The sequence below is a fragment of the Lichenostomus cassidix genome, chromosome 13 (genome assembly GCF_008360975.1).
Source record: "Lichenostomus cassidix isolate B80296 chromosome 13, HeHo_3.0, whole genome shotgun sequence".
Lineage (NCBI taxonomy): Eukaryota > Metazoa > Chordata > Aves > Passeriformes > Meliphagidae > Lichenostomus > Lichenostomus cassidix.
This window is the reverse complement of record NC_139494.1, coordinates 12067673-12089909: the sequence shown is the minus strand read 5'-3', so window position 1 is coordinate 12089909 and position 22237 is coordinate 12067673. Positions and strand designations below refer to the sequence as shown.

The 22237-nt window shown below is 49.8% G+C and overlaps 1 protein-coding gene across 1 annotated transcript; it reads left to right on the top strand.

Moving 5' to 3' along the window:
* The first annotated feature begins 1623 nt into the window (after window positions 1–1623).
* On the top strand, window positions 1624–22182 carry CSF1R (colony stimulating factor 1 receptor). The gene is made up of 22 exons (XM_085073708.1): window positions 1624–1867; window positions 2645–2846; window positions 7424–7669; window positions 8465–8749; window positions 9437–9573; window positions 10261–10420; window positions 11291–11483; window positions 12459–12574; window positions 12829–12949; window positions 13630–13820; window positions 14376–14488; window positions 15903–16029; window positions 16518–16622; window positions 16948–17058; window positions 17228–17390; window positions 17929–18029; window positions 18174–18292; window positions 19024–19146; window positions 19274–19385; window positions 19697–19796; window positions 20041–20146; window positions 20624–22182. The coding sequence occupies exons 2-22, from the start codon at window positions 2795–2797 to the stop codon at window positions 20753–20755; spliced, it is 2913 nt and encodes a 970-aa protein (XP_084929834.1). The 5' UTR covers window positions 1624–1867; window positions 2645–2794; the 3' UTR covers window positions 20756–22182.
* The last annotated feature ends 55 nt before the right edge of the window (window positions 22183–22237 follow it).

Genomic DNA, 22237 nt, shown 5'->3' with positions numbered 1-22237 from the left:
GTTGACCCTGCTTTTTGGATTCATGATGCAGCCCCCACTGGCAACAGCCCTGCCTCCCTCAGCTCCTGGAAACTCCCTGTGTACCCAGAGGTCCAAGGCACAGACTGCAGCAGCAGGCAGGTCCAAGTTCCAGCAAGACTCCCCTTTCCAGCACAGCCTGTCCTGGGTTCCTGCCTTTCTTCATTTTTCCAGAATGGAGGTTTGCAGTCTCCCTGACCAGCTCAGGCTGATTCTCCCCAGATATGCTCTGAGTCACCTGGCACAGCTCAATCTGGGCATTTTTCTCCAAGAGCTGAATCAGCAGGGAGAAAAAAATCCCCTTTTCTCAAGGGAGGCTGCATCAAAGGCTTGGGGGGAAGCAGAGACGGGGAAATTGATAGACCTCAGCCCTGAACCCTGCAGGCTCCCACTGCCTGATCCCTGCCTAGCAGACCTTCTGCATGTCAGGATGCACTGGAGAGGTCTCATGGGGCTGGAAATGAGCAGGAAGACCATCAGGGCCTCCACAGACATCCCTGGGCTTCAAGTGGTTCAAAGTAAGGCTGCAGCTCCTCTGAGAGCATCCCTGCCCTGTGCCCAGAGCTGCCTGGGCATTCCTGTGGCTGAGCTGCTGCTTGCACACACAAGATTTGGGGTGCAGCCTGCAGGCAGGAAGAAAGGGACACGAAAGAGGGAGGGACCCCAAGCTTGTACCAATGAGCATCCCCAGGTGTGCCCAGTCCAGGTTGGAGACCCATGTGTCCAGGCTACCACCTGGGGATCCCTGCCATCACAGATGCTCTGCAAGGGGCCCCCTCAAAGAGAAGGAGGACTGAGAGATTGTTTCCCTTCTCTCTATTAAACCTGTCTGGTTTAATACTTATTCACATTGGTGAGTCAGTTCTCTCTGAGCTGGCATTTGTTCCTGGAAAAAACCCCAAAAAAATACTTAAAGAGAAGAAGGAGGGAAACAAACATCCTTTAAAAAGCCCCTTTGGCTCAAAAGGAGGAAAGAATAATCAAGCAGACATCTCCTGTGGCCCAGCTGCTTGACAGCCCCCCAGCTCTGGGCAGGAGCCCCCCAGAGCACCATGCTGCCTCTAATTCATGTTCTTCTTCCCTGCACCCTGCCAGGAAAAACTGCTGAGGGGAAACGTTCTTTGGCCAAAAGCTGCCTTTCCTTCTCTCTGGACTCCCTGACGCTCTCCAGCCACCCCTCTGGCCAAAACCAAGAGCTCTCTTCTCCACGTTCCCATGACTCTTAGTCATCTCCAGCACAGTCAGCCGTGCTCTCATCTCTTGGCCCCCGGACCTTGTCTTGCTGATACCTCTCTAGCTGCCCCCTTTGGAGAAGCCCCTTCCCCTCTAGCTGGTGGAGGCTTTCAGGGCATTGCAGGGGCAGATTCAACAGCCACCTCTGTGCAGACATTTTGGAACAGCCCTTCTCTTTCTGCCCACGTTTCATTGTGGTGTCCCTGTCACCTCCCTGCTGTTGGGGCTGCAGCTGGGGCAGCTGGCAGAGCCCCCCAGTTGGACCTTCCTCCCCTGTGCTTCCTTCCCAGTGCTGTCAGGTGGTGGTTGTCACTTCCCACCCTGAGCTGCTGTGAGGAGCCCTGAACTTCTGCTGCAGAGTGAGATTATCCAGAGACAGAGCAGAGAGCAAGGGGCACCCTTGTCTGACTAGACCTGCTAATCCTGCTGACTTGGTTTGCTCCAAGCCTTTCCTCCCACTTGTTTTGGAAGAGCCATGGTCCAGTGGCAGGTTAACAAAGTGTCTAATTTACTAATTGCTAACACTGCTAATTAGCTAACTGCCTAAATACTGCTTCAAGGTACCTGCCAGCTTGTCAATTATAAAGCAGCTGCCAACAGCCTCCCCACCAGCAAGGTAGGATGGGTGGGTGGGATGGGCTCTAGGGGAGGAAGAGTCTGTGCTTGAGTTCTGGGGCTGCCTGATGGTGGCAGGGTCACTGTGAGCCCAGGCTTGGAGGTACTGGGAGAGGAGGGAATCACAGTCCCCACGTGTCCCCCTGCCCAGCTGGGAGCCAGGAGGGGTCTGCATGCTGAACTCCAACATGCCCCCCTGCTAGGGAGGGTGGTGAAACTGGCATGGGTCTTGGTGGTGATCCTGTGCAGCCGCTCTGCACCAGGGATCACATTTTTGGTTAACACAAAATAATTTGGCATCTTCACGAGCATTTTCTCACCTGGGAGCTGCCTCAGGTTGAATTGCCTTTGTGGCATGTTGTGAGGGAGTCTGCCATGTTCTGGGAGGGTCCTCAGATCCCAAAACCAGCAAGAGCCACTGGGCCTGAGGTAAAACTTGTCCTGCTGAAATAAAACTGAATCCACTGCCTGCAAGTGTGGGAGCACTTTGTGTCCCCGTGCCAGATAAAAGTGTGCACAAGTCCCTGGGGGTTGGAGTGGCAGCAAGCAGAGCACACAGGGATTATCCCACACCCCAGCATGGTGCAGTGGCCCCTGCCAGCCCTGGGGAGTGGTCTGGGGCTGGGCTCCTCTCTGAGACCTGAGGGGGACCCCCAAAACAGGGGGACCATGCAGCGGGGTGCGTGCAAGGCCCCACCTCTACCAGGGGGTTTGTCACTGGTGACGTCTCAAAGCATGGCCTGGTTTTTTTCCCCTGTTTCAAAAACAAACAAAATAGGGAATTTGTTAACTTGTGGTCAGCTCAGAAAGGAGAAGCTCCCGACAAGGGAGCGCTGGGGACGGTGCCCACGAGAAGAGGCACCCACTGCTCGAGAGGATCCTTCAGCTGCATTGGCTCCACGCTGGGGACACCACGGTCCCTGGGGACATGGGTCCTGCTCTCCTGCTGCTGCTGCTCGCCACAGCTGGCTTCTGGCGTGGTAGGTACACTGACTCCCAAAGCCCCACGTCACTCCAGGGGGGTTTTGGGATGTGGTGAGGATTTCCTGGGTGTCAGGTGTGAGTGCTGCATTCCTCCTCAGGTGAGGAGGGGTGATGGCCTTGGTGGGGACAGGGCTGTGCTGAAGCTGGACTAAGAAGCACTCAGCTCCTGGAGATGGAGGGTGAAGCCAGGCTCCCAGTCATGTATCCCAAAAGGCTGCTGTGGGCTGGCATGGTCCCTGTTTCTGGAGGCTGCTGTATGAAGTGGACACTGCTGTGGGCAGGTTCAAGGATCCTTTGCATAGGTAGGAAGAAGGTGTGTGCTCTGTGGCATTGCAGGGAAGAGACAGCAGCACTGGAATTTAGTGCAGACTTGGCTGTAGTGGCTTTCTGAAGGTCATCCAGAGCTGGCTGCAATTAGAGAGGGAGGAGAGGGGTGGAAAGAGGGTGTGTTGGCTCTGGAGCCCAGCTTGCTCTTGGCTGCCAGCAGCACTGCCAGGATAAGGCCAACAAAGATGGAGAGGTGCACGTAGCATAGGCAGAACCTTGGCAGTGGGGAGATGGGAAAGGGAAACTTCCAACCCTTTGGGTCTGGACAGGGTTTAGGATGAAGGAATGGTTCAGCAGAAACTGTGTCCTGAGGGAAGCTGTCTCCAAAATAACACTTTGCTCAAATGGAGAAGGAGCTGGAGATGTTTGGTCTGTAGGTGAAGGAGTCAGGAAAATCAGCTTCGTTGGCGCCTTCCAGAGCACCTCATGCCCAGTTGGAGTGTCTGAGAGTTGCTGGTTTCTGGTGGTGCTGGCACACACAGCAGGGCTGTAGAGCCAGGATGTGATGGAAACAGAGCTCAGGCAGCCAAGGAGGGAAAGGTGAACACGCCTGTTTTTTGAGGCTGCAGAGATGGCCAAGAGGTGATAACCCACCAACCTCAAAAAAGTCACTAAGCCTGTTTTGAGGTTTAGAACCAAACAGATGGAAATCAGTATTAGTAATCTTGCATTTTGAAGTGCTGGGTACCTCTCAGGTCCTGTATGGCACTCACCTTCATTTTCCTTCTGAGCTTTCTTGGGGACACAATGAGACTGTGGTGTGAAGTCCTCCCTGGAAAGGGACAACACAGGGGAAAGCATTCAGCATGTAACAGGTAGTCAGCAAATCCTTCTTGAGCCACTGCAAGTGCTCATGTTTTCAGCCCAGGAAACTTGCATCCCTCTAGCTTGTTGTTTCACTTCAAGTGACATTTGCAACATGTTGAGCAGAATTTTCCAGATCTGCTGTGCTGAGAACTGTTGTGAAGGCTGAAGGGTTTTTAATTTCTTATGTTTTTTTAAGAAAATAGAGACTAGGCAGGTCTAATACAGATCTGTGAGAGATCATAATAATAGCTGTCAGGATCTCTCCAAAGGTTCCTGGAGCCACTGGGCAATGCAGGTCAACAGCAGTGACATCTTTATGCCAGACTGTTAGACACACATTTGTGTGTGAGTACAAGCACTTCTGGCCATCTGCAGCACAAAGCTGAAGCATTCCAAGGTTCTACAAAGTAATAGCCTCCACTGGAGTCAGAGCCTGACTTCCTTCTCCTACCTCTTGGATTGCAAGTGCATCTTCTGAAGGTACCCAGGGCTGATGTGGTGTAGCCATTGTGATTTGGACTCCCACTGAGGGAGGGTAAGGTGCTGAGATCAAGCAGAGGAATGATTTTAAACATGGTCTTCTTGCACCTGTTCTTGGCCATCTTGAGATGTGCTCCTGGAAGTTTTGTTTTCTTATTGTGAATGATCTAAACCTCTGGGATAGAAGCCCCAAGCAGAGCTGTGATGAGCACATTTTTCTCCATCCTCAGTCCATCAGATACTGTAGGTGACTCTGGGAAAGGGGTCCTCAGAAATCAAACTTTTCCTTGCTGTCACTGAGGGTGGGACAAAGGGAGCTCAGGTCTGGTATGGGTCCCTCTCAGCGCCAGACCTTTTTGTTCCCCAGGACCCACTCAATATCCTGGTGTCTGGCTTTTGTGGTAAGGATCCTGAGCATTTCTGTCTCACCAGCCTTCACTTCTCTTTCCTCACCAAACGCCCAGCAGAGGAAAGCAATGTTTTGGCTGGCATGGGAGAGGCAGGGACAGAGTCTGCAGCTGTAAGCAGAGGTCATGGTTACACAACCCAAGTGTGGTAAAACCTCTGGCCAGCAGTTACTGGCAGTGCTGCGGAAGCTGCTGGGGAGCAGAAGAGAGGCATCCTTGGGCTTCGTGCAAGATTGCTCAGTGGTCAGCAGGGACAGAGCCTCCCCCAGCAGCGCTGCTTCCCCATTCTGGAAAAGGATCTGCTGCTCTGACTCACCCCAGCACACATGAAGGAGTGGGTGCTTGGGTGACCTTCACCTCGCCCTGTCCTGCACTCAGTGTCTCTGCCTTGTCTGTCCTCACTCCACCTGTGTGGTGCTTGTGTTGTTGATGGGAGTCTCTAGTGACAGCCTGAAGGCTTTTTCCTCTCTGTCCTGGGGAGCAGCTACCCAGAGCCTTTTCTGGCCATAGCAGCTCAGTAGGAACCATAAGTTGGTGACAGTGAGATGACTCTTGTTTGTTCTGTTTTGTTTTCTTGTCCTCCTGCTGTGGTCAAACCAAGGACCAGTTACAACATGGTCTTTCACTGAACTAGTTTGAATACAACTCTCAGTCAAAGAACTTGGCTCCCCATGAAATAGTGCCAAAGCCTTGGATGTGGTGGGACAGCCAAAGCAGAAGAGTAGGTGAGGGGAACAGGATCCAGTGACAAAGAGTTAAAGCAACAGAAATATTGAGCCCCACTAGAAAGCAGAGCTTAGCAAAAAGGGAGGAACATTTTGCCTCAGATATGTGGAAAATGTAGCTTTGTAAATTATTCTGGGACATGTTTTTCTCCACTCTGGGAATAAATGAAGCTTCTCCTCTTTCCACAGAAAGATAAAAGCATCAAAGAAAAAAAGAACAAAAAAAACAAAACAGGGAGATAAAATGTCAAATATTCCATGCTCCAAACATCCTTGTCCTCTGCTTCTCCCCACAGGGCCAGTGAGTTTGATCCAGGCCTTGTCTGAGCTTCCCCATGGCAACTGTGCCATTGTCACACACCAGCAACACTCTCCAGGGTCTTGAGTCTACCCTTTGTCTCATGGAGTGAGGCAATAGCCCAAGACAGCTTAAATGCTGCTCTTCAGGCTCTGATGTGTGGGCTCTGGATGGCACAGCCCTGAGCACAGCTGGACACACATTTGTACCTTGGCCATCACCCTCCTCCCCAAAAGGGCTGTGATCAGGAGTGGATGAGGATGTGCCTCTGCTGGCTGCTACAGGGACAGTGGCCCTGGCAGGAGGATCACTGCCTGTAGTGAACCCTGCAAAGAGCAATGAACTGATAAATTACACAGCTCCCTTTATGCTTAGCATTATTTGAATGAAGGTGTATGTCCCTTTAAGATGTGAGGACGGGTTAGCAACTGGGAAGGAAAGCAGAAGTGGTAGAGTAGCCCTGGATAGGGGCTGGAGGGGGGTACAGAGCCCCCTGAGCACAGATAGCCATTTGCAATGTGTTTCCTGTCCTCCCCGAGGGCCTGGCGTGGGGTGGCTGTACCACTGCTTCCCCAGCCCCACAGCACTGATTCATTTTGCACTTCCCCCCACCCTAAATATAGGTGGTGACTCAAAGAACTCGCTGACAGGGCAAAATGGGGAAAAAAAATATTTCCCTCCGACACTAAGGCTGGAGAAGGACCCTGGTTCCCTTTTATTCAGCCAGCAGAGAAGGTATCTTCAAAGCAGAGATGCATCAGAACTCCAGCTGGTTGTGATGCTGGTGTCTGCAGGACTCGGGTATTGTATGAACAGCAGCAATGGACTTTCATCAGCTGTTTAGCCTTTCCGTGCCTCAGTTTCCTCTCCCAAAAAGGAATAATAATACTGACTCACTTCACAATGTTTTGTTGGTGTCTGTGAGGAGATTGCAGTGTGTGACTCCATGATACACATGAGGAGGTGTCCTTCAAAATTCAGTGCTTGGCAGCAAAAGCCCAGTCTTCCCAAAGGATATGCACTGACCTCCTGCTCTGCAGGAGCTGTCCAGGTCTGTTCTAGCTCATCACAGCACCAATACAACAGAGAGCCCCATCCACCAAACTTGACTTAAACTCTGCTAAATGGTGCTATGGGCTGATCCAGTTCATAGAGCTCCAGCTCTGCCACAAAAGGAAAACTATTGTAAGAAGAGGCAAAAATCAGCAGGAAAAATTTCCAAGCTGGCATTTGCCCTAATCAGCTCCAGATGATTGCTTTTCCTGTCCCAGTGCTGTAAATGTTCAAACAGTGGGAAAGGGGGAAGGGTGTGTGGTAGTGTTTCTTCCCTGAAATTCATTCCTTGTAGTATCATGCCATATGGGTCTGGTGGGACAGAGAATGGGTGCAGTGATATGAGCCAAAAAGCCAGTCTGAATCCCAAGCTCAGCCTTTTCCTGATGCTGAACTACTCCGTACTCAGCAACCTGAACTCCAACAGAGCATCTTTAGGATCTTTTTTGCATTCTCACCCTCTCTTTCCCTTGCAGGCTCAGCATCTCCAGTGATCAGCCCTGATCTCCCTACCCTGGTTGTCAACACGGGTGATCCTGTCATCTTGCACTGCTCAGGAGAGTCTGAAGTTGCATGGAATAGCAAAAAGTATACATTCAGTAACCACACCACCAGCACTCTCAGTATTCCTACGGCCACTTACAGGAATACAGGCACCTATATTTGTGCTTATGTCAACAGCAGTGACAAGGGCATTGCAGCCATCCACCTGTTTGTGCGAGGTAACCCTGCTTCTCTCTTCCCACATCCACTGGCAGAACAGCCTCCTTCCAGGCAGCACAGCCACTGCACAGCTCCTTTCTGCTGTGCTGTGCTTGTGTGTGTGCTTGGGGAGCAGTGCAGGCTCCTGGTGGGGCAGTGGCTCACCCACAGCCATGTGAGTCCACATAAAATGGAAGCTGAAGCACTAGGGTAAAGTCCAGAGCTGCATTTCATGTATATGTGGATCTCCTGGATCTCTCCCTCCTTCCATTGTGGCTTCCCTTCCTGAAAAGGGAATGTAAGTCTATTCCGTGTTGTAATGAGCAATGAGATTTGCAAATCAGAGAACCATATTGCCAGTACCTCAGATAACAGGGAGAGTCACATGAATTACATCCTCACAACAGCACCTGAACCCCAAATATTCTTTTATCCCAGAAGAAGCTGAGCTGTGGTAGCTCTACCACTTGACTTCATCCCTTCCCTAGTACCAGAGGTGCTGCCCTGAGCAGGGAAGCTGGAGGTCTGATAAGCAACACTAGCACCATAGCGAGAAGTTTAATTAGAGGTGTGCATACTTCTCAGCATCTCTTATCCATGGACATTTTTGAGCTGGTTGCTCAAATGTGTTAGCTGGAGCTGGATTTGTCATGTGAGTATTTGGAGGCTGAGTCAGGCAGGCGTTGAGCAGAGCTGCCCCAGCATTGAACTCCCACTGGGCAGCAATGCTGGAGACTTGCTTTTGCTGGAATGTATTTCTCAGCTTCAGTGCATTTTCTGATCCCATTCACAAGCCCATCTTGTCCCCTCTGCAGATCCTGATAACGTGTGGTACACCCCGGATTTCCGGATCCGGGGGATTGAAGGTGGGAATGTTGATCTCCCCTGTCTCATCACGGCCCCTGAGTATGGATCCAATGTGACTCTGGTCATGGGTGATGCCTCTCCTCTCCCACCTGGCACCAACTACTCCTTCAGTGCTGAGAAAGGAGTAACACTGTACAATGTGCAAAGCAAGCATAAAGGTTCTTACCGATGCCAAGCACAGATAAATGGAAGAATAAAGAGTTCACCAAGAATAAGACTGGTCATGGAAGAAGGTAAAGGATTGGGGTTCTTGCTATCCTAAGGGCCACCAATAACTAAGCTGGCCACAGTAGATCATTAAGGAAAAGCTCCTTGCAGGAGCTTCCACCAACCTCTGGCAAATTGCTTCATTCAGATGGGTTTCCCTGGGTTCAGCAGTCTTCAAATCTTTGCAGGCACTGTCAGAGACCAGAGAAAAATATCCACCAGTCTCTCCAATATTCTGCAAGTCCTCAGGCCTTGGTGCTCCATCTGTAACCATGGCAGAAGCTTCCCCTTCCCTTTCAACCCACAGTGCTGACTGCCGTGTTCTCCCCTCCTTTACTGCTCCCCACAGACACATGCTCAAAAGGGAATGATGATCACTAGGGAAGGAGAAGGTCAGGGGTAAGAAGACTAAGGTGGATAGAAAGTAGAAGGTAGAATCATAGAATAGAATCATAAACTAGTTTGGGTGGAAAGAGACCTTAAAAATCATGTCATTCCAAACTCACTGCCATGGGCAGGGATGCTACCTGCTAGATCAGGGAGCTCAGGGCCAGATCTAACCTGGCCTTGAACACTTCCAGGGTGGGGCATCCATAACTTCTCTGGGCAACCTGTGCCAGTGCCTCACCAGCCAAGGTAGCCAGGTCCTGGGGAGTCTCCAAAGCACATGAAACCAGCTGACACTGAATCTTTCCCTGGTTGCCTTTGTGCAGCACTGGAGAAGCCTGTGTCAGTGATGATGGACCCTATGGACCACGTGCGAATCGTGGGGGAACCTTTCCAAGTCACCTGCAGAGTGATTGCTCCTTCCCACAAGTATGACATCAGATGGGTGACAGCAGCAAAGACAGTAAGTTGGGGTGTGGGGCTTTCCTGGAAACTGGGGGACACAAGGTGGTAAGAACTGACCCGTGTCACCCACAGCAAAGCCTTGAACTACCTGACCAAAGCAGCTATTCAAGCTGTAGAAATTTGAATATAATTTATTTGGGATGCTGCAGGATTAAGAAACACCTGCCTATTGTCAGAATCTTGCTGCAAGACAGGATATTGTTTCAGCTGAGGTTGTTGGACAGGAGCCACGTTACCTATTAAAGCAACATTTCTCCACCAAGCTTTGCCAGGGCTTATAAAGCAGCAAACATGTTCAGGACAGAGGTCTCCAGAGAAAAGATATGCGTGAAGAAAAGCAATACATTTCAAAAACTCTGTGATGCTGACTTTTAACTGCTAGATGGTTAGATTAGGTTTGCTAGAAGTACTTATTATAACTGATGTCTTTATTAAGGAGTTGAAACAATACACAAGGCATGTTTGGATCACACAGTGTGAGGCCAAGTTGTAGTCAGAAGGCTGACAACAACTATAACCTAACTGCTGTGGAATATCTGCCCTGGATCCTTGGGTTTAATGTGTCTCTGGGTCTCTCAGTGACAAGCTCTCTAGCCCAGAGCAGGAGAGGTGTGTTTGCTTCTCTTAAATGTTCAGTTCCGTCCTCTGCCCTTCCAATGTGTGCTGTTCCCTCTCTGCTTGGCAGGTCATGAGAACTAAAAAGATTGACTTTGAAAATGATAACTACTTCATCAATGACACCCTGTCCATCCCAGCAGTGACTATGGAAGACACTGGGAAGTATGTCTGTATAGCTAACAATTCAGTAGGATTCAGGAATGCCTCAACAATGCTTCAGGTAGTAGGTGAGTCCTTCCCTAAAAGACCAGGAAGTTGAATCATACCTAGCCTTGAGTATTTACTGCTTCTGCCTCCATTCTCTTCCTAGATTTGTTGTTGAAAACATAATTCTCCCTTGTGTCTGAGGGCTCACATGAGAACCATTGAGCTGCTAGGAAAGGAACTGGTGTTCCCTTCATATCTTGAGGGGACAGAGGACATATTTTGGGTTCTGGATGGAAAATTGGAGTGCTCATCTCAGTCTCTGTGCATTTATAAGAAGCTTTGAAACAATAAAAAGGGAACGGACCAAAGTTGTGCTGACGACCAGGAAAGGCTGGTTAGAAGAAAGGGCAAGCCTCATGAGCAGAGTATAGATCTTTGTCTCTTCCAGCCAGAGATCCACATAAGGGGATTCGGGTCTATTATTCACTTGTTTGTATCTCAAGATGGAAAATTCATCCTCACAGCACACAGGCTGGAGTTTGCTGATGATCCAAAGCTGCTGCATACCACAGCTCAGAAACAGGGCTCAGTCTGAGTTACTTCCAAGTGAGAAGCCAGGATTTTAGCTAAAGGGCCTGTCTTTTATGAACAATTAGGAGCTACAGTTTTAGCCTCATCACTTCTTAGGATACAGCATGTAAAACTTCTTTCCCCATGAGACTTCACTAAGATTTTCTAGCTCTCCTCAGGCAGTGTAATCCAAGGTGCCATGGGGAAAAAAATTAAAAGTACTCCTTTGGCAGCATAACCTCTGTAATTCTTCATTCACTCCTGCAGTCTCACAGCTGAGGCTGTTTTTTCCAATAATGATCCATTTATGGAGCTGGTATAAGCTTATTCCAGGTCTCTGGAAATGGCTGCTGATGGTCATTCTCTCCTCCATCCTGCAGAGAGAGGTTATGTGTACCTGATGCCAGAGCAAGCCACCAGCCAGGAGGTTGCTCTGGGAGAGAGTTTGAAGCTGCAGATCCACATTAAGGCTTACCCCAAACTTCTCCACTGGGTCTGGGAACACACAAATCCCTTGAAGAGCTCTGGGACCACCACAATCATTCATAGCCAAATGTTGTCTGGAAACAACTGGTATGTGCTCTTTGTCTTCTACACTGGCTATGGCATGTTTCCAGGAGAGATTTCCTTGAGACAGGCAGGCCCCATTCTACAGAAAACTCTCTGGTTTTAAAGAAGGAAACTGTTCTGCATTTCTGCCTTCTCTTTCCAGTATTATTAGCAAACCACAGTATGATCAGATCGAGGACACCACCCTTCTCTAACTTGGCAGCTTTCTCTTTAGAAAGCCTTGTGGAAGTCAATATCATGTTTGTGACATGATTTTTCAAGTCTGCACTCTCCTTGCTGGAAAAAATTGTATGGGTGGATAAACAGTACAAAAAACTTAATTCCATCACTGCTCCTTGGACCTGTCCCATGCTCTGTGCACTGAGAGGCACTGAGAGCCATATGTCAAGAGAAGCCAAAAACATTTTTATGGGAATAAGATCTAATGGAGGGCACAAGTCTGCTCTTCCAAACAGCCAACTGAGATCAGGAGGAGATTGAAAGAAAATAAGTCCATTTTTTGGGGTGTTTTGTCAATTCCCCTTTCATTTTCTTAGAAGCCAAAAATAATCCACAAGAGGAACTATGCCACTTAGCAACGATGATGGCTTTAGGGTGAATTCTGTCTTGCACTGGGGGTAAGAAATGGGCTGGGGGCAGAGGGGAGTGGGCACTAGGGTGCATGACTTCATGGAGTAACTCATTCTGCCAAAGGCAGGAGGACCAGCATCCCCTGACCCTTGAAAGGCAATGATTTAGATGTTAAATTATTTCTGAGCATTCACCCACCTGTAGTTTTTTGGAAGTACTGAAGTGCACTTGGTGGCAAAAGGTATTTCCTCTAAGGATGATCTTTCCCTCCCTGCTTCCCCTGAAGAAGCAACTAGCAGGCTCCTCGGATTAGTGCTGGAGGTGTTCACTGCTCCAGAGCACAGGAAGCAGCAGCATCTCACTGAGCAAGGCCTGTGTGTTCTTCACAGTGTTTTTCTCCATGAGCAGGTACAACAACACGCTCTTCCTGAACCGCCTGAAGGAGGGAGAGGGAGGATTCTACACGTTTCATGCCCTCAACAATGTGACCAATCAATCAGTTACCTTCAGTATATCTCTGAAATGTAAGTGCTTGCCCATTCTTTCACCCTGCTTGCCCTTGGGGCTGCTTCCCAGCTGGAACAAGATGTTGGTTGGGGTACCAGGCTGCTTCCAGCTCAGCACCTGCAGGGCACACAGACCCAGCCCAAACCTGCCTGTGTGTAGCGTGGGGATTTCTTCTGGTTTATTGTTTCATGCATGGACAGTAAACCAGAGCATGGGGGATGTGCTCTTCCTCTGGTCACAGCATTCTCCGTTTATGTGACTTTCCCAACAGCTTCTCCAAGGGTGTGCAGAATCAAGGTGCCAGCCAATGACTCCAGCATCCTTCAGTGCATGGCCATTGGGTACCCTGCCCCACGCATTGAGTGGTACCAGTGCCCTGTTCATTCAGACAGGTGAGAACTGCCCAGGACACTGAGCACCTCCAAGGTGTGTCCCTGCCCTTGCCAGGCTAGCATTCACTGAGCAGCACCATGTAGGCTCCCTGACAAGCAATACTGCAGAGCCTGTCCAGTAACAGGGATTTTTCTCTGCTGAAAAAAGAGGTTCTTGTGTACTGCCTGAGAAGAGGGGGCACTTTCTATTCCAAAAGCCCTTATCTTGAAGAAATTGTCCACCTGTGATTCCTGTTCTCCTCATGTTTTTCCAAGGAACATGGGGATCCCTTGGAAAGGTGTCCTGGTGTATATTGCAGTCAGGGTTCGTCCTGGCTGGCCCAGTTGTCTTTCTGGGACCTCCACAGGTCTGAGGCTCTGCAGAGCCCAGATTTACTGAGCTACAGCATCATGGGGAGGAACTGCAGCTGCCTGAACAGGGCTATTGTGTCTGAGGACCAGTCCTACTGAAGGGACAGATGGCAGAACACTGCTGAGCCACATAAAAGCAGTCAGAGCTCTGTCTATACGGGGCTGTGGTGCTCGGAGAGAGGTCTTTAACTGGGCAGAATGTAACACATCTGACAGAGCTCCAACCCTAATTCCCTGTGTCTGCTCTCTGGTCTGACACAGGCAGCACTCAGCTGTGAGCTGCTGTGCTGCAGAGGAGCACTCATTGTCTCCCATTGCCATCCCTGCAGGCACAGTGAGGACTACAGACTGATACGGAATGACTCCAGACCCCAGGTGGTGAACATGTTGCCCTTCCAAGAGGTGGAGGTGGAGAGCACCATCCTCTTCCAGGAGCTGGGTGACAATTTCACCTTCTGCTGCGTGGCCATTAACGGGGAAGGGAATGCCTCAGACATGCTTCACTCGCTCACCATCACCAGTAAGATTGGCAGAGTGGGGCAGAATCTGGGGGCTCTGAGATTACATTCTGTAGGTGTATCCCCACTGTCTTGCAAGAGAGCTGGAACAGATTCCACAAGCCCTTTATCCTCACAGGCTTTGGCATCTGTCAGTCCTAAGAGCCATGTGGAAATTTCTGCTTGGGTTATAGCCTGGAGCCAAAGGCTGAGCTTCTCCACAAACATCTTATAACTGCAGGACTCAGCTCCAGGGCAGTTCCTCAGCCCACCAAAATACAGGGGCTGCATCTTTTGGTGGGACTGTGCTGGCTGCACAGATTTTGGTCTGCAGTCAGTCTGACCTGCACTTGGTACTGTTTGTGTGGAAATTGGGGTGAATGAGGGGAACCATTGCAGCCTAGAGTTTGGCATCAAGAACTTCCCTGCTCCTAGCACCTCCCAAAAGGATGTCTCTGAAGCCAGCACTGGGGTGTGTTGCATACAGGAGAAGCTGAAGGGAATAGCTGGGCAAAATGCTCCCAGAGTTGGGATTGAAATAAGAGTGTTTACTCATTCTCCTTTTTTTCCTCTTCCAGGGAGTGTCATGGCCCTTCCAAACAAGCTCTTCAGCCCTGTTCTCTCCACCTGCATAGGCGCATTGGTGCTGCTGCTCCTCCTACTCCTTTTCCTGCTCTACAAGTACAACCAGGTCAGATTCTCTGTTGCAGGGCAAAGGCTGCAAGGGCTGCCCAGCCTCAGAGGCCACATGGGCAGGGACCATTTAGCTTGGAGGTACCAGGCAAGCTGCCTCCTTCACCTCCACTGCCTCCCAGCTTCCCCCTGGAGTTTCCTGCTGCAGGGCAAAGCTCAGGCACCAAACCCAGTGTCTTAACACCTCTCCTGCCTTGGTCCCTCAGTCTTGTAGCCCAGAGGTGAGTGTGGTTATTGTTTGGTGACAAAGGTGCTCACTCTGTGCTGGCAGTTGTAGCTGGTTTTGCTCTGGTCCCCATGAATCCACAGACTGAATTCAGGGAGAAAAAACAAGTGGTTTGCAGCTTGCATCTACTTTTTATTCTCCTCATTGCTTTATAAAAAACTGTTTTTATGGGGAAACAGGATGATGTTAGAAGAAGTTTGTCTCCAGGAAGACTTGGTCACTATTTTTATATAAGAACTTGCCCCATTTTCTCTGCAAGGCTCATTTCCAGCATGTGGATTCCTTCTCTGTTGTTTCCATAAACTGAACCAATCAGTAGCCACCTCTGCTTCATCAGTGGGTGAAAATCTCCTGGTTTTCATCTCTCCCTTTTGGCACCCTTCCTTTGACAGCCTATCAAGGCTGAAAATTTTGCAGCAAAGTTCTGGTGCTGGTTGTCAGAAGATCCGTCAGAGCCTTCTTTCAGACAGGCATGTACATCTCAGCAGGCAGAGCTGCCTGTGACCAGTGCTCCATAGGCAGAGAGAGAGAAAGATTAATTGATGTGTAAACACATATCTGAAAAAAAATAGCTTTCTGGAAGGGCTTTCTGGCCCAAGAGAAGCAGGACATGGCTAAAAATAACATGGTTACCTATCTCAAGCAAATACCAGCCTTCTCTGTTCAGGGACTCCAGCACTACTCTGCTTTGCCTGATTACTTCTGCCATGACATTCTTGGAAAAGAGAAATTCTTACTTCTCTTTCTCCTTTTTTATTTTTCCCCTGTAAGGGAAGTGGAGCTGGGCCAGCTCCACTGTTCTGCTGTGCTCAGCGACCAGGGGACCAAGGAAGGAGACACAGTGGGGACATCTCCCTCCAGCACCAGCTAGGCACTGTCAGCCACTGCTCTGGTGGGACATGCTGGATGTCCCAGCTCTGCCATCCCAAATGATGGCAACAGGCTTCTTCCAGTGGCAAGAGAGCCTCCCTCAGTCATAAGTGATGACTTGGGGGACTTTTTAACAGCAAAGAGACCAGGCTGTCCAGAAAAAGCCTCTCTTACTTAGTCCAGATTCAGAAGATATTTGAAGGGCTGAAATCAGTATCTTCCCTCTGTGCCTGCAGAGTGAGCTTGAGTGGATGCTGGGGCTGGGGAACCCTCAGAACTTGGGGAACACTGAATAACTGGAGTCTGTTCCTTGCAGAAACCCAAGTACCAGGTGAGGTGGAAGATCATTGAGGCCTGTGAAGGGAATAACTACATCTTTATCGATCCCACTCAGCTGCCATACAATGAAAAATGGGAGTTTCCCAGGAATAACCTCCAGTTTGGTAAGAAACCTCCCCTGCTGCTTGCCTGGTGGCACGAAGCTCACCACAGAGCTGAAATGCTCCAAGAGTCAGAGCCAAAGCTCTGGGCAGTACCCAAAGCTGTGTCCAGCCATTCCAGCAGCATCCTTAACCAGGCCTTGCTGCCCTCTTCCACACAGGGTGGCAAATGGTAGGGTGTAACTCCCTCCCTCCTCCTTTGCTCCCAGGAGGGCTGCAGGGGTCATGTCCCTTCTCTTGCTTCTGGGGTCATTTCTAAGGCACAGAATTGGTGAGACCATGTTTGGAGATAGACTCTTTCACACCATCTTTGCTCACAGAAGAGCTCCCCACAGATGTTTGCCAGCTCCTGACTAAGGGATGCGTCATCTTGTGTGAGCCCAGCAGGAATCCCCATTCACCAGACATCCTCCTCAAGGCTGCATGCAGCACCACTGCTCAATCTTTTTCTATAAAATATCGTACAAGTGCTTTTTTTTTCCTCTCTGCAGGAAAAACTCTTGGAGCAGGAGCCTTTGGAAAAGTGGTAGAAGCAACAGCTTTTGGGCTGGGCAAAGAAGATTCAGTGCTCAAAGTGGCTGTGAAGATGCTGAAGTGTAAGCACAGAGCAATTTGCAAAGGCTGAGCTCCATCCAAGCTCCTCTGGGCAGGATGTAGGGTGTGTTCACCACATGTTGGTGCTTCCAGGCTGCAACATCTACTATTTAAAGTTGTTTCTGTGCCAAGTACCAGGTGCTGGAATCACACTCCTGTCGTTTTTGTGGGCAGGGGAGGTTAGAAGCACAGTTAGAGGACACAGTTTTCACTCTGTGTCTCCTCCTTTTGTTCCATAACTCTGTCTACACCTTCCTCTGTCCTCCCCCTAAATCTCCTCCTTGTCCCTCCCTCACTCCTTCACACAGTCCTCCTCTCACCTCACAGCTTCAGCAGACACAGATGAGCAGGAGGCGCTCATGTCTGAGCTGAAGATCATGAGTCACTTGGGACACCACGAGAACATTGTCAACCTGCTGGGGGCATGTACCTGTGGAGGTAAGATCCCCCAGCCCTGTTGCTCCCACACACCCCTGCCGTGGCCCCTTTGAGGCACAGCATGAGCTGATGAGCTGTCTGGATTCTGCTGCCCTCCCAGGGAAAGCAATCTGCAGGACAGGCCACAGTAACATCATTCCTTAATGAGCCTTTTCTGCTGCTCTCCCAGGCCCAATCCTTGTCATCACCGAGTACTGTCGCTATGGAGATCTGCTGAATTTCCTGCGGAAGAAGGCTGAATCCATAATTATCCAGGATTCTGCCCTGGACACCTCTTTAGATAGTGCTGCTGATTACAAAAACATTGAACTAGAGAAAAAATACATCCGCAGGTAGGAGCAGAGCTCTGGTGCTGCAGGGCTGAGCAATGCAGGGCCTGGATACTTGTTGGGGAGAAGTGTGCAGAGCACTGTGCTGGGGACAGATCAAGGTCAAAGGTCTGGGGACTGGCAGGATACCAGGATGTAAAAGACACTGGTTACAATTCTGAGTTTTTCAAAGGCTCTGACAGCAGTCATTGAATAACTCATGATAAATCTAGGTTTCACCCCAGTCTGTCCTTCTACAACTCAGAACCAAAACTTTTTGGCTTCTTGCACTGTTGGGCACATGGGTTTTGTAGGATGAAGCTGACTGCACCCCATCAGCCAAGAGCTTAACAAAAGGGGAGCAGTACTTGGAGCCCCACAACACAGGGGGCCCAGGTCCCCTTTCTGAATCAGCTTCAACATTAGCTTTGCCCTTAAACCCCTGGGTAAGTCACCTTCTGCAGGCAGTGATGTGGTTTCTCTCAGTGGGTATGGAGCAGGGCAGAAGGTCCTGCTGGAAGGTTCTAACAGCCTGTCCCCCTCTCTGTTGCTTCTCACGCAGCGACAGTGGCTTTTCAAGCCAGGGTTTGGAAACATATGTTGAAATGAGGCCTGTGTCGTCATCATCATCTTCAGCAGCATCAGATTCTGCGCAAGTCAGGGGTGAGTCAAAGGCTCATTTCTGTGATTTCGTGATTTCTTTCTTTTGGCCGTCCTGTCTGGTTTAGCTCTGGGAACCACAACACGCCACAGTTTGTGTTACTCACCAGCTTTGCAGCAAGTTTAAATCTCTGCTTTCAATTCCAGGGAGAAGCTCAGAAGAAGAAGATGAAGCCAGGGAGGACCTGCGGCCCCTCAATCTCTCTGACCTGCTACAGTTCTCTAGCCAGGTGGCCCAGGGCATGGCATTCCTCGCATCAAAGAACGTGAGTGCCAAGAGGACCACTGCCCCCAGCTTGACAAGTGGGAAACACCAATCCAGCCAAGCAGAAGCCACCCATCCTGGGTGCAGAAGGCTTAGGATGTCTTTGGATGGGGTAGCCAAGCTCAAGCAAGATGCTGCTGCAAATTGCTATGTCTATTTTGTTCAGACAGGCTGGGTCCTGGTGTCTGGTGTTCCCTTCAGAGCCTTTGTCTCCCATGGTGATCATGGCAGGACAGTGTTACAGGGCTGTACATCATGCTGGTCTCAACATTTTCTCCCCTGTTTTTACACTAGGTCAGGAACTTTGTTTTGAAGCTTTCTCGCTTTGGCAGCATCCCTGCTACCCAGGGACAAGGAACTGAAAGTGGCTGTTGAGCTGTCTGCCAAAGCTGGCTCAGAGTATCAGAGAGTCACCCCATGACTGTTTCAGAGATGAGGACACAGTGTCAACAGCCCCTAGTTCTGTGCCTCCTCCTGTGGGGAAGATGACAGCCCTGTGAGTGATTAAAGGACAGGGCGTGAAATGTCACAGTGTCTTAACATCACAGATGAAGTGCTTGAAAGAGAGCACACAGTTTGCACATGACATGGTGCCTCAGACCAGGCTCTTCAAGCAGCACATTTCCCTTGCCCCTACAAGTGTTGTTTTGGTGGCAGGCCTGAGCTGTAGGGAATTATTTGGGATTGCTAGGAGCCAGTGGCTGGGTCTCAGTTGTGCTGTCTTCTCTCCAGTGCATCCACCGTGACTTAGCAGCCAGGAATGTGCTCATATCAGATGGACGGGTAGCCAAGATCTGCGACTTTGGCCTGGCCCGGGATATCATGAATGACTCCAATTATGTTGTGAAAGGCAATGTAAGTAATTAAAACGGGCACAAGAGAAGGTACAAGGGTTGGGGATGGGGCTAAAGCATGAAGGACAGACAGGGTGTAGCATAAGCTGCCAGCTTGTCCCAGTCTGCAGGACTCTCTGCTCTTCCAGGCCCGCCTGCCAGTGAAATGGATGGCTCCAGAGAGCATCTTTGACTGCATTTACACAGTGCAGAGTGATGTGTGGTCTTACGGCATCCTGCTCTGGGAGATCTTCTCCCTTGGTAAGAAACAAGCAAGCTTGCAAACCTCTTTTGTTTTCCATGGCTCACTACTGCTCTAAAGTCTCTGCAGAAAAATTTCCAAGAAAAGAGGAAGGCTGACAAAAATCTGAGCTTATCAGGGCTGTAAAACACTGTGTTATGTTCCCAGAGGAACCATTCAAAACAAAGAATCCTGCACCATTTTCTCTAACTCAGAACTCCCTGGGTAGCACCAGCTCAGGCGATGCTCCAGGCTGCCTCTTCCCACCCCTCAAGGCTAGAGTGGTGAACACTCTGGTCTGAGGTCACCTCTGCTCCTGTTGTTGTCACAGGGAAAAGCCCGTATCCTGGCATGGTGGTGAACAGCAAGTTCTACAGCATGGTGAAGCAGGGATACCAGATGGCCAGGCCTGACTTTGCTCCTTTGGAAATGTGAGTGGATGTGCTGAGATTCACACAGCAGTGAGGGGGTGGCTGGAGCTGCCTCATGGGAAGAGGCAGGGATGTGGCACAGGGACCTTGGCCACAGGTCTGCCCTTTCCCTGGAGCACTACACATGGGTTTTATGGAGGAAGACAAGGGACTGCTCAGTACTGTGTCCCTGATAAACAGAGTGCTGCAGAGAAGAGCCTCCATCAGCACTGTGCAACCACCCTGTCCCTGTCTGGCCCTGCAGGTACAGCATCATGCAGGCATGCTGGAGCCTGGAGCCCACACGGAGACCCACCTTTGACCAGATCGGCTGCTTCATCCAGAAAGAGCTGGAGGTTCATAAGGAGCAGGTGAGGACCTCTGGAGAGGAGAAGGGGGAGGATGTGCTTTCCTGTACATGAACACCGCTTCTGGACAAGTTTTCTGTGATGTCCCTTACCAGTAGCTGATGGGAGCAGTGTAGTGTTGGTGGGAAGGGCAGAGAGGCATCCAGCTGAAGGGTGAAGTTATTCCCCAACATGGCCAAAGAGGACTGGACAAAGAAGCACAGCTTCTTGGCAGAAACCTCTCTGTGACAGGCAGCGATACCAGCACAGTACCCTGCCCCATTCCCCTGACTTGCTGTGCACTCCCTCAGGAGTAGCTGTCCACAAAAGCACAGTCACATGCCTGCCCTGCCTGCTAGTCATGCCCTGTAAGCACAGCACAGGGTGGTAGTGGGGAGTGAGCACAGCCCCAGCTGGTCACCCACATGGGAACAGGTGTCAACCACCATCAAAGGGACCAAAACACACTCGGGGTGTTGTGTTTCTTCCTTTTCTTTCAAGGACTACACCAACCTCCCCTCCAGTGCTGAGGAAGACAGTGGCTGTGACACTTCTGGCTGCTGTGAGGAGTCCTGCGATCAAGAGGAGAGTGGGCAGCCCCTCCTCAAGGGCAACAACTACCAGTTCTGTTAGATGGGACATTCACCCTGGGATTGATCCTTGTCCTGGCTCCACAGAGCTCACCCTAGGACACTGACACCTTCTGCTTTGGCCTTCTCTGTGCTTTCTGAAGTGTGAGTGTTACTGACTCTCTCACCAAAAGGAGAGCAAAGGAGTCAACACGGGGTCCCTGAAGTCTTCTCTCACACATAGCATAGAGCTGTTAGGATGGTAACAGGCTCCATCTCTACAAGGTACACAGAGGTCCCCAGCACCTGCCTCCCCCTGCCCCAAAGAAGGCTGGGGGAGTTTGGGTTTTATAGTTTTTTAAAAATACTAGTCACAGGCAAGGAAGACATTTCCAAGTGTCACTCACCACTGAACATTTGTGTTTTATAAGCACATCTTGAAATAAGTCCTGGCACTGGAACTGCTCCACACTCTCTTTCTTGGTGGTCCTGCTCTCTTCCCTTTGTCAGTCTGACCCTGGACATTGCAGTATGTTTAGATATAGGTAAAGCTTCTACACAGCATTAAATACGCATTAACCCCACACTTCCTCATGCAATCCACCTCTCTGTAGCTGATACTTCGGCAGGGAGTGTTTGGGTGAAGTGAGCCACAGAGCCAACCCCAGGGTTACGTGAACTTGTGCCCCAGTAATGGGACCAGAGGGACAGCTCTTTCTCAGGTAAAATACAGCAAAAACCACTGCTCTTCCACAAGAGCACTAAACACAACCCCAATCCAGGAAAGAATGGCAGCTTTAAGAGGTCTGGAAATGATCAACATTACACATATCCTACAGAACTTCTGAGTTACTGAACATGTAGCAATCACTGCCTTTGTCACTATTACAGACTTGTACTATTAAAAGTACATTTAGGAGATTTAGTACAACTGAGGTGATTTTTTTCATAAGCTACGGCCTAATGCCCTTCAATTTATTTCTCAGCTGGCTCTTGCTCAGGGTTATTACTGCCCCAGCCACTCAGTCCTGTGTACCCACCAGAAGTAGCTAAAGAACCTTCTTAGCTTCACCTGACTGGGTGGGTAAAGGATCTCTACTCCAGGTACAGGCAAACAACAACTGACAGGGCTCGGGCAAACTACAACTGCATTGCAGGTGGCCTTTGTCACACTGAGCAATTACACTGTGGGCCATTTCTGATTCTATTAAACCTGGTTTTATGCTAACACCAAGTGATTCATTCCTCCATACTAAATGAAAAGCTAATGTAACTCTATCTGTCAGCATTATAAAAAATAAAATATGTTTAACAAAATGAGTCTCTTCCAGGGCTCTAAGGACTGTTCTCAGAAGGGAACAGCTCAGAGCATGGGTGATGCACTGTCCTACCCACTCACCCTGCAACTCTGTTCCTCAGTACCAGTTCTCAAAACCACTCATTCTTGTGTAATGCAGAAACTTATTAAAAGCAAGATTTTAAAGCTCTGAAGTAGACCGTGTCCATGGATATAATGGTTTGTAATTTTAGTTGTGATGATGGAACA